At 33.5% G+C, this 12,162-nt stretch overlaps 1 protein-coding gene across 1 annotated transcript in view; it reads right to left on the reverse strand.

Moving 5' to 3' along the window:
* The window catches only part of LOC106065137 (sodium channel and clathrin linker 1-like), a 46,286-nt gene that overhangs the window by 809 nt on the left and 33,315 nt on the right, over positions 1–12,162 (reverse strand). The window contains exons 13-18 of the mRNA XM_056039009.1: positions 10,185–10,331; positions 6,853–7,001; positions 5,239–5,431; positions 2,457–2,593; positions 1,984–2,122; positions 853–1,021 (exon numbers count right to left, since the gene is read on the reverse strand). Coding sequence (XP_055894984.1) covers positions 881–1,021; positions 1,984–2,122; positions 2,457–2,593; positions 5,239–5,431; positions 6,853–7,001; positions 10,185–10,331 — 906 coding nt within the window. The 3' untranslated portion in view covers positions 853–880. The remainder of the gene's footprint in view (positions 1–852; positions 1,022–1,983; positions 2,123–2,456; positions 2,594–5,238; positions 5,432–6,852; positions 7,002–10,184; positions 10,332–12,162) is intronic.

Here is a 12,162-nt window from a genome sequence, read left to right on the forward strand (position 1 = left end):
CAAAATGGAAGTCTACAAGGCATGCGTTATGAGTACACAACTGTACGGTAGTGAATCATGGACCACCTACGCAAAGCAAGAGAGAAAACTGAACTCATTTCATTTGCGATGTCTCCGTAGGATCTTTAAAATCACTTGGAAAGAAAAAGTGTGCAGAACTGAGATCTTTGCATGAACAGGTATTCCCAGCATCTTTACAGCCCTCAGACAACGGCGCTTGTGCTGGCTTGGACATGTTTGCCGGATGGAGGATAAACGCATCCCGAAAGTCATCCACTATGGACAACTCGCCACTGGCTCAAGAAAAACTGGTCGCCCCCACCTCCGTTACATAGATGTAATAAAACGGGACCTCAAATCAGTGAACATCAATACTGACCATTGGGAAGACATAGCTCTAGACCGCACCAGATGGAGAGTGACAGTGACCAAGAAAGCTATGGATAGCGAAAGAACATGGGCCTCAGCCCTGGAAGAAAAACGGACAATGCGAAAAATGGCCAGCTCCTCTACCACCGAAGCAAAAGCCACCTTAACCTGCAATATTTGTGGACGAGAGTGTCTCTCCAAAATAGGGCTCCACAGCCACAAGAGGACGTGTGCTCTGAGATGAACCATAGTCGTTCTACGACTGAAGGAGGCCAATGGATTTACTTTGATTTCTTCATATTTTTACCTTTGACTGTTTCTTAAAAGTTTACTGTAAATAATGTCAAAATGAGTGCTCCTTCATTCTCTCTAAATTAGGGTAGGGCACTTTTACTTATGGGAGACAACTGTATGTGTATGACTATCTTTTTTGGGAAGCTTAAAAGAAGATGTCATAACAAACTCTTTTTTTTGGGGGGTTACCTTTGAACTGCATATTTTCCTATATTTACTATGATTCTTGAGTCCTTTCTATTATCTTCTTCTTGCTTGCCAATTGTTTAATAACATCACCAGCTCGTAATTCAGCTTCTTTGACTCGATCTTCCATTCTTCTAATATTTTGTGCATAAAGGAACAGAGCTTTCTCAGCCTACAAAATATAGAAATACATTATTTTCATTTAAAATCTCCTGAAAATATTTGTTGGCAACACTTCCTCTCCCACCCTGACAGACTCAATTCATTTTCTTCTGATAGAATTCTATGCTCCACATTCAGTATTTTCATGCATTTCTTTGCCAGAATGTTTGTTTGTAAACCCTCTTACCCTGCCATCTTTATTGAATGGTAATGTTAAGTGATTAGAAATCTGTTACAAACAAACAACTCAACCAATGAAGAACTAAGGTTCATCTAAACCCTTTTGTCTGAACTGTCTCTGCAGTCTAGCAACACAACCAATTGTGTGACCTGTATCAACTATGGAATTAGGAAGTAGACATTCCTCTATGCATTGCATTCATACAATAGGGATTACAGTTGGATCAAATATTGTCAGCGACATTCATTGTCACAAGTTGAAATGCAGAGTGCGAGCTCTGGCAGAAGTCTTCAGACACACCACCTGATATTCTTCATAGATGATTCTCCTCCTGCCTAAATTCTAGCCTAATTCCTCTTTATAATTCACTTAACATTTAACAGTTTAAATGTTTCAACCGTGACTTTGTTTGCAGCCTGATTGTGATGGCATGATTTCAATCTAATCCTTTATTTAATGTTACATGTTTACCTCAAGGAAATTAGGACACCAGCGAATTTGGTTGTTTGACTTTCTTTAGAGAGGGGAGACTACTGTGAAAAATCCAAATCTACAAAGATATTTATGTTAAAGGAATTATGGGAAGCTTATTTCTTTTAAAAACCTTATTGTGATGATTAAAAGTGAGTCAGTCACACATTTAGAACATGTAGTCTCCCAATGCATAATTAAAAACCAAAAATTAAACAAATTTTGATTTTTGGCTATGACATTAAGAAAGTTTTAATCACTACATTTAGCGATCTTCAAAGTAACATGTCTACAATGAAATATGATGAAGAATTACAAACCTCTTCAGTTTTTATTTGACTCTCTCTTAAAAGTGATGTTAAGTTTTCATTACGGATCTTAACACTTGCTAGCTCTGAGCGTAGATTCTCTAATGTAGCTTCAAATTTGTGAGTTAGTGTTTGGCATTCTTCTTTCCACCTACAAAAATACAAACACAATAACAGGAGAATCTTTGTTAACTGCATTTTTTTTTTTGAAGTACAGATTGGTACATCTTATTTTAAAAATACTAATAGCATTTCAGTCTGCCAATTATCTTCTCTATTGAGGCCAGTGTTAACAGACAGATTTCAATCAATGTCATCTACTTTTTATTGATAAACAAGCAATATATGCAATATTAATTGACATTACATCACCACAGTCTCACATCATCAGTCGTACATTGTAAACAAATTTTTTTCAAGAAGTTACACATTGACTTATGAAATTAAACAATGGAGTATCATAACAATGTTAGGAAGTCTATTACCTGGCATTCATTCTTTGTTGTGCCGTTAGCAATCGCCTTAATTCCCCAACAGTTTGCCTTTTAGAATCTTCAGTTGTTTGAAGTTTGATTTCTAACTCTCTAAATCTGACATGGTGATCTTGTTCAACAAGTGCCAGCTAAGCAAAGAGAAATGTATGGAAATATTTCTAAGAGAAAATACATTGAATATTGATTGGACTTTGAACTACAAGGAGAAGAACTTAGACATTTGATTCTGACAAGTGAAATAGAAAAAAAAATTATATGCTTTTAAAATACAATTCCATTACTCTGTACACAAGAAAGCTGTATATTGAAAAAATGTGACTCTCATTAAATGCTGCTTATTATAGAATATATTAAAAAAAAAAATTAAATAATCAAATGTGTATATATATTTATATACCTTTCTTGGTATATATATATAATATACATGTATGTTACCGGAATAATGCAAAATCCTACATTCTATAGAAAGCCTAAAAATTCCAGGCAAAACAAGAAATGATTTCTCCATTTCCTACTTCCAATAACATAATTTTTGCAAGGTGGTTTTTCATTGTGTTATTTATCAAGTCTAAATACAAAATAACACTTGCTGCAGTAGATGACATTTGTTGTGATCTTTCATAGACCCTAATGATACGATGAAGCAAAAACAAGCTCAGCCTTTACCCTGTTGTTGGCTTGCTTGCACAAACTGTTGCAACAATATTGTAGCAATTTAGTTTACTGTATGATATGTACATGTTGTTTTGCTATGTCATGCAATTATTGTCACCTAAGTATGAATTTCTTACGTGATTAAACATAAAGCTTTGGCAATGCATATCAGATATTTAAACATTTTAAATTATGATTGTGATATTTTATAACATTATACAGTTACTTTGGCTTATGAACGAAAATAATTTTACGGTTGGGGGTTGCAGCATAGTGAGGAATTGTAAAAAGGGATATCCAAGCTAAATAGGTTGAGAACCACTGATCTAGATAAATAAAAATTGGAATGAAAAAAGTTGCACGCCTAGAAAGTGTTAATACATGCTTAAAAGTGGAAGGATTATAATTTTGTACTTTAGACATTTAAATGGCTGCCTGGTTGTGCGTATATGCTGGACTGTTGTTTAGTCGTCTTGATGGTCCTGGGTTCATACCCTGCCCACTGCTATCCCCCGTCATCCTGAAGGAGGTTCGGACATTTGTTTGGATCAATAAAGTCATCTTATCTTAAAATAGATTACCTTCAACTCTGAAGGAACATCTGAAACATGTAAATCATTTTTACAAATAATAAACATCCCATTTTAATTCCTCACAAATACATATGTGTTCAAAGCAGCTAACAAGTGCTACTCCATGATTTCCAAAAATACTTTTTTTCTTTACAGCTTTTTTTTTTAGAGCTATTAGATGTATATGTATTTTTTTAGAGCTATTAGATGTATATGTATTTTTTTTTTAGAGCTATTAGATGTATATGTATTTTTTTTAGAGCTATTAAATGTAGATCTATTATTTTTAGAGCTATTAGATGTATATGTATTTTTTTTTTAGAGCTATTAGATGTATATGTATTTTTTTTTTAGAGCTATTAGATGTATATGTATTTTTTTTTTAGAGCTATTAGATGTATATGTATTTTTTTTTAGAGCTATTAGATGTATATGTATTTTTTTTTTAGAGCTATTAGATGTATATGTATTTTTTTAAGAGCTATTAAATGTAGATCTATTATTTTTAGAGCTATTAGATGTATATCTATTTTTTTTTAGAGCTATTAGATGAATATCAATTTTTTTTTAGCTATCAGATGTATATCTATTTTTTTTTTAGAGCTATTAGATGTACATCTATTTTTGTTAGAGTTAATATTTATTTCACCATTAAAATCAACAAGAATGGACAATTTTAAAACTTGGAGGAAAACCACAGAAATAAAAGGTTTTGGATTTCAGCCATGTAGGGCAGTCCAACTGTGACCAAATAAGAAAAGTCTTTAGTTATTCCACAGACATGGTAAGAGAGAACTTAGAAAAAAAATCCTATTTTTAAATAATTGACAGAATTAAGATTTTTAAAAAAGTAATTTTGAACTTCTAAGCAAAGCAAGACAGCTGTAAAAACAAATACTGTAAAAAAAAATGCATTATATCACAATAAAGTGAATGTGTCCATCAGGAATTAAATATTTGAGACATTTTGTACCTGGCTGAATAGGCAGCATTATTGAACCAATGCTAGTACTAATTTGTACAAATGCTCCTTCTTTCCTAGTGCCATTACATAATGGAATAGGTTGCCAAATCAGCCCGTGAAACCAACAACTTAGCAGAGTTTAAGTTATTAATTAACTTGCATGACTAGATTGACAAATGAAATTCATAGGGCGTAATTATCTTCTTTTTTGAAGTAATGCCTGTACTTTATAAGGTAAGATAAATTTTTAAAAATAAAACAAAAAAAACATAGATGTTTACAATACATAGCAAATTAGATTTTTATGTTACACTTTGATATTCTTGTCATTGGGACGGATTTTCATGAGTGTTGCTTCTATAACTAACAGGTAGTGCTCTGCAGGGTTGTTTCAGTGTTAACATTCTCACAAGATAAATTTTTTTACTAAGTAATGTTACTGCATACTTAATCTAATTAATAATAATAAAAAAAACAGGCATATATTTCTTTAACAGAAATTTGACCCTTGGCACAGATAGAGATTCTATTCTAACATAAATAAATATATCAATGAGGAACTTCACATAATGTATTAGCTTACCTCTTTGTTAAACTTGTTAATAGCTATATCTCTTTCTTGTTCAACTATAGAAACCTTCTTGTTCAATTCATTTTGTTTATCTATAAGGTTAATTTTATCCTCACTAATCACTTCAAACTCAGATTGTATCTGAGAAAGTCTGTCTTGAAACTTCTTAGCCCCTATCTGCATATTCTGTTTCATTTGTTTGTTACTGTTGATATAAAAAAAACAACGTTAGAGGCATATTCTTTAAACAATCTAATTGGAGAGTTCCATCAAAAGAAGTCCCCATGTTAGACATCATCAGTACCACTCATTTTTGTCACTTTCTTATCTTCTTAGCCACTTCTGAAACATTTCTTAGTCCCTTATTTCTTGAAGTGCACAATACATTACTTTAGTTTGTCACTTCTGTACAATACATTACTTTAGTTTGTCACTTCTGTACAATACATTACTTTAGTTTGTCACTTCTGTACAATACATTACTTTAGTTTGTCACTTCTGTACAATACATTACTTTAGTTTGTCACTTCTGTACAATACATTACTTTAGTTTGTCAGTTTGAAACAAAAGATTAATTTAGTTTGTCAGTTCTAAATTCTTTTCCTAGGGAGCATTAAAAAAGGAAACTTAGATCCTTCCATGCCATAAGGTGCATTTGGCAGCAAAATCAATCACTGGCAACATCTGCAGCCTTTTCCCAGACTGTCTCCACTATTGTGAGGTCCTGTATATTGTTCTCATTTCATTAGCAATGTTTTGCCTAGTCTTTTATTGGTGCTCCATGTCCCCTCTTTGCTCCAGTGAGATCTCAGGCAAGACGATGGAGAGTCTTTGTGTCCTGCATGCAGCTGCTTGTGCCTCTTGAACCTTCTGTTCAGTCCCAATTAATCCTGACAGCAGATTCTCTTTATTTTCAAATCTGCTTCCCTGTAAGCTTCTTACGCTATACTGCAATCCTATGTTATATATTTTTGGTCTCATCTATGTTTGCCATCTTTCCTTTCATCAATCAATTTCCATGTTCTGTCTTGTATCCACCGTTATGTGTATGAACCTCGCCTCCTTCTGACAACATATTAAATAGTAGTATCTGTGAAGTTGACCCACTCTTTTTCAAGAGCCTCAAAGCAGTTCTTCAGTTTTCTTTGAAACTGTTCTATAGCATTACAATCTTTGAACTTGTCTATGTTTAATGGTCAAGTGACTCGTTTTAGTTGGCGTTGCAACTAAAGTTTCCAATGCAAGGTAGTGGTCAACAGTGTTGATCTCCATCACTAGGAGATGCAAATATAATCTATCTTGTTGAAAGTTTCATTTGGTGATCACTATGATTTTCGTTGATTTGTTTATGATTAAAATATGTGTTTCCAACTGACAGGCAGTTAAATGCACAGTAAGAAAGCAAACATTCCCCATTATCACTGATGTTCTCTGCAGAGCCATATGGTCCCAAAAAGTGTTCTAAATCTAGATTAAATAATACACTTAAAGAGAGAGATAAAGAGACAAACAATAGATGTATATACTGCATGTAGATAGAAAGAAAATCGGAGACTTATAGAAAGACCATTTAAAACATTTGATAATAAAAAATTACATGTGGTAATGATGAAAGTGAAACTTACTCTTGATCTAGTTTGTCACAATGACTCTGTAACTTTTCTAGCTGCAAAGTCACTTCATCTCTAGCTCTTTCAGCCTCTATAATTCGCTTATTGAGATGCTGATTTTCTTCTTTATATTTCAAGCCCTCAGCAGCACCATCTTTAGAAAGCTAAGCAAATACAGTTGAAATAAAATGAACACATTTCCTTTGCTCTTGAATTGTTCTTATATTTAGAAGTAGTGAAGAGCTTTTGTTTTTTCTTCATTATTACTATTTATTACAGGCAGAAGTTTTATTACTAAAGAGTTTTTATAATGAAAGATTAAATAGACTGGACCTGCTGCTCAATGCTGGTTAAGGCAAGACTTTAAAAGTGTTAGAAAATATTGAACAGTTATTAAACATGAATATATTATATGAATGTAAGTACCAAAGAAATAGAAGCTTTAAAACAGTCAGACATTAGCATTCAAATGTTTTAAATACATTAGTTCTCCTCATGCACTAATCAAACTTTTAGTTTTTCTTCTATTATTCTTGAGTCATGAAAAGTTGCAGTCAAACCTGTAGAAGAAGGCAATAATCCAGTTTCGTCAATGATACTGATTATGAGATGTTAATACAAATTTCCACTCAAAGTCAGTGGCAGCATTTATTATTTTAATATTATTTTCCCTTTATCTCCCATTTCATAAAATAATTCTACTTAAACATTTACACTAGCCCCATACTCCCCTCCCCTGACTACATTCAATTTGATCACTAAGAGTCAAGTAACATAAAGCAGCTATTGTATTAAGTTTATTTTTAGATTGAATACTTTCAAGCGCAAGGTCGTGTTTGCATGTTGTTGCTAAGTAATGACAAGTTTATTTTAAATTATGATGGTTTTTGCCATAAGCTCTAACAATAGTTTGGACATTACTAGAAGGGGGCAAGAGATAGTGAATTAACTCTCCCCTTTATGGCACTGACTCTTCTCTCACCTCCCTCCCCTTGACATTGATAAAAACAAAGACTTGCCCAGCTCATTTGGCCAGGGTTAAATTGAAGTGTGACTTTTTCTGGTCTAATTCAATAAAACTATTTTCATGCTAAAATTCCTTCATTGGGAGAATATTCTAATGCTTTACACCAATCCCTCGCTATCTGTATGCAATATCAAACATTTGTAGTCCAGAGCTTTCATTAATCAGTCTCTCCTTCAATCCCCACACAGGGTACATGTGCAAAATCTATCAGCATTCCAAAAACAATTTCAAAACAATAAATTGTTCAGAAAGTGCAAGATTGTAGAGACATGAAGTATAGAAGAGTAGCATTAAGAAGAGATCAATTTTAGTGCAACACTGAAGAGAATACAAGCTATAAAATCTGACTCTAGCAAAGGAAGGAGCTTTTAAACTTGGCTCGACTGTTGAACTGTCTACTTGATGACGAAGCAGGACGTTTTGGCGCCGCTGTTTTGGCCCCGTCGTTTTGGCGCCAGCCGTTTTGGCGACGGGACGTTTTGGCGCGAAATACATTATGTACGTTTGTTGTATTATTTCTTTTAAAAGAATTATTCATATCTATGTTTTGCATGATTGTTTGTGTTAAGACATATTTTTCACGTATTTTTCACATACTAAATGTAAATGTGTGTTTGTTTTTCACATCATTTTCTTTAATAAACATTTTGGCTTGTGTATGTGTGTTTATTAAGAGGCACACTTTTATTTCAAAAAAGTTTTTTAAGATATTCCTTAAAAATAAAAAATAAAATGAAACAATGATAGACTAAAAATTGATGCAATTATTTGTTTACATTAACATTGGTTTATTTAATGACTGTATGGTATCTCCAGCTATACATACCAAACACTTGCATAGTGTTTGTTTATATTTGTGGATTCACGTTAGAGTTTGTACTGACCACACTCCGTGTCTTGATCTTTACTATGTGTGGAGTTATTGTCGTCAGCGTAATAGAGCTTAAGATGTTAACATGGTTTTTGTTATATTAAAGTGTGACACTTAGCTAGTTCGTATATTACACTAATGTCAAATAAAAAAAAAATCTTTTGGATAGAAATCCAAAAATGTCATCCAGTGCGATTAGCAGAACTCACATATAGCATGTCATTACCATTCAGGAATCTGACTTATTATAGGCTTATAGTCATGAAATAAGCAAAACCTTTATAATTAAAAAAAAACAATTCGCTGAACGGTGTTAGAATTCATACTATAAATACAATATTATGGTCGAGTGAAATAAACATTGTTATAAAAGCTATGTGCTTATTAAATTATCGTCAAATGATATCTCGTGCCAAAACGTCCCGTCGCCAAAACGGCTCGCACCAAAACGTCCCGTCGCCAAAACGGCGTCGCCAAAACGTCACGTACCGACTTGATGACCAGCTCAAAGTCAGTCCTTCTCCCCTTACACTTCACACAGGGGTTTCATTAAAACAATCAATAGTTTTGGGTGGAATATTCTATAAATAGAAATACATGTATACAATAACAACACTTAGGGGCAAGGACTCTATGTTCTTTTCACATTTTCATTGACTGAATTCATCAAAAGATACAGTCAAAAAAGAGTAGGAGACATATGGAGGAAGGGAAAGGGGGGGGGGGTGATACAAGAATAACAATTCCTTTGTACTGGGGTGATACAAGAATAACAATTCCTTTGTACTGGGGTGATACAAGAATAACAATTCCTTTGTACTGGGGTGATACAAGAATAACAATTCCTTTGTACTGGGGTGATACAAGAATAACAATTCCTTTGTACTGGGGTGATACAAGAATAACAATTCCTTTGTACTGGGGTGATACAAGAATAACAATTCCTTTGTACTGGGGTGATACAAGAATAACAATTCCTTTGTACTGGGGTGATACAAGAATAACAATTCCTTTGTACTGGGGTGATACAAGAATAACAATTCCTTTGTACTGGGGTGATACAAGAATAACAATTCCTTTGTACTAAGAGCTTAAAATTTGTAGCACTAAAAGAACAAACAAATAATTCCATGCTTTTTAGAAAAGAAAAACTTGTCAAATATTTTGTTCATTTTATAAACCGGATAAACCAAAAAAAAAAGCTATTTATAGATTTCCTTCCATTGATGAATATCTTCCTTAAAAGTTTCAATGAGGAAAGTACGCAAACAAAACACAAATTTGAATTTTAGCAGTTGTGAATAATTGACATTAGCTGTATAAGAAATAGATTAATGCTAAAAAAATAAATAGCACTTTGGTAATAATACTCTATAATTTTATAGAAGATGAAACAGTAAAAATTGTAATAACTCTTAAAAGATCACAAAAGACTAAATGGAACCAAACCTGTTGTAGCTCTGCTTCAATGGCTCTTTTGTCTCTTAAAAGTCTGTCAAGGCGTATTTGCTTTTCTGCACTTTCCATTTCTAGTCTATGCAGTTCTTCTGTTAATTGAGTAATGCGATGATTACATGCCTTTTTCACATTATCAACCTGAAACCAAATTTTGTTTTCATAAATACCTAAGTAAAGCACAAAAAATGATTATGCAAACCCAGTTGCAACATGCATATTTTCCCACTTCTGATACAAAGGGTCTATTAAGTTTTCTTAACCTCTTCTGCGCCTGTCTTAAACAATAGGCACTGTCTTCCATTCCTAATATTAAGGATGAGTGCAGTATTTCACATGACCCAGTTGAAAATTAGGTAGTTTGCCATATCTTATTTGGGCAAAGCTTATTATCTTATTACATATGGATAAGTAAGGGATGTGGGGCTGAGTGGGATAAACCGCTTGGCTACCTAACTAAAGAGACTCAAGTATAACTACCTAAGTAGATTTGACTTGAGCTGAGTTTTGTTGATTAGGGGCCTTTGAACAAAATAGATTAGACCAGAGCTCAATGAGCAAACTATAGGAGCATAGAAAATGTCCTTTACCAAAGTAAGAATTAAAAGAAGAATAAAGATACATCTCTAGTATTGTCGACTTATGTTAGACTGTTTTATTGTAGAGATTGGTTTATCTGAGTTTTAGGGGCCAGTAAGAGAGGGACATTTGAAGGTGTCCAGCTATCAAGAGGCTGAGAAGAATGTTTCTGAGGCTAAGGATATATATACATATACAAAACATCAAGAGTCCTCAATAAACAATAAACTCAGAACAAGAGGAATGAAGCTCTATATTCTACAAACATTTTCCAAACAAGATGGAGGAAACTTATATTTGTCACAAACCTGGTTTGTTTAGTAATAAGAATTAAATGTAAACAGGAGTGGCTGATAAGAAATTTATAATAATGAAGCTGGGTAATGAAGAATTGTTTAAGATATATATGGTCGTGAGTCTGGGTAATGAAAAATTGTTTAAGATATATATGGCCGTGAGTCTGGGTAATGAAAAATTGTATAAGATATATAGAGCAGTGAGTCTGGGTAATAAAAAATTGTATAAGATATATAGAGCAGTAAGTCTGGGTAATGAAGAAGTGTTAATAATATATATATATATATATATATATATATATATATATATATACACTGCAGTGAGTCTGGGTAAAGAAGAATTGTTGAGAGACAATATTTGTTTCTGTAGCTATGGCTTATACAACTTTTGTTAGCTTTAAAAAGTCTACAAATGCAATTGGCATATGCTCTAAATTAGTTATAATTATAAATTAATTATACTTTTAACCATTTTACAGAAACCATCATAAATATTTTCAAGAAAGCTCGATATCATAAGGCTTTTTAATACTATTAATATTATTTCCTGTAATAGTTTATATGATTATTTATTAGGTCATAATAATAAGGCTTGTATTTGAGTCCAAAGATTAGTGTGCAATGCAGTATTTTCTGTGGCTGCGCAGCCCCAGCTGTGACCTACATATTTTGCCACATCCAGGGCAAGCATAACCATTGCACACAGGTGGTCAATTTAGATTTTCTTTTCACCGCCTGCTTTTGTCCTTGGCAGCGGATTTTCTTTTGGCCTCAAATGTGTATCCCACGGCCTTCGTGAGTGACCTCCAGCTGTCTCGTTCTGAGGCCGCATGCAACCAGGTGCTCTCTTCTATGTCAGCTAAGGAAAGTTGACAGCTAAGCTGGTCTTAGAAGCGTTTCCGTGGGGTGCCTCTGTTACGCCGACCACCTTTTAGCTCACCAAAAAAGACTGCCTTTGGCATACGTTCATCTCCCATACAGGATACGTGCCCTGCCCTGCGTAACTGTTGGACCATAAGAAGTTCCTCTTTACTGTCCATACCAGCGTTCACAAGAACATCACTGTTTGTAGTGCTGTCTTGCCACCATATGTCCAT

This window comes from Biomphalaria glabrata, chromosome 8 (genome assembly GCF_947242115.1).
Source record: "Biomphalaria glabrata chromosome 8, xgBioGlab47.1, whole genome shotgun sequence".
Classification (NCBI taxonomy): domain Eukaryota; kingdom Metazoa; phylum Mollusca; class Gastropoda; family Planorbidae; genus Biomphalaria; species Biomphalaria glabrata.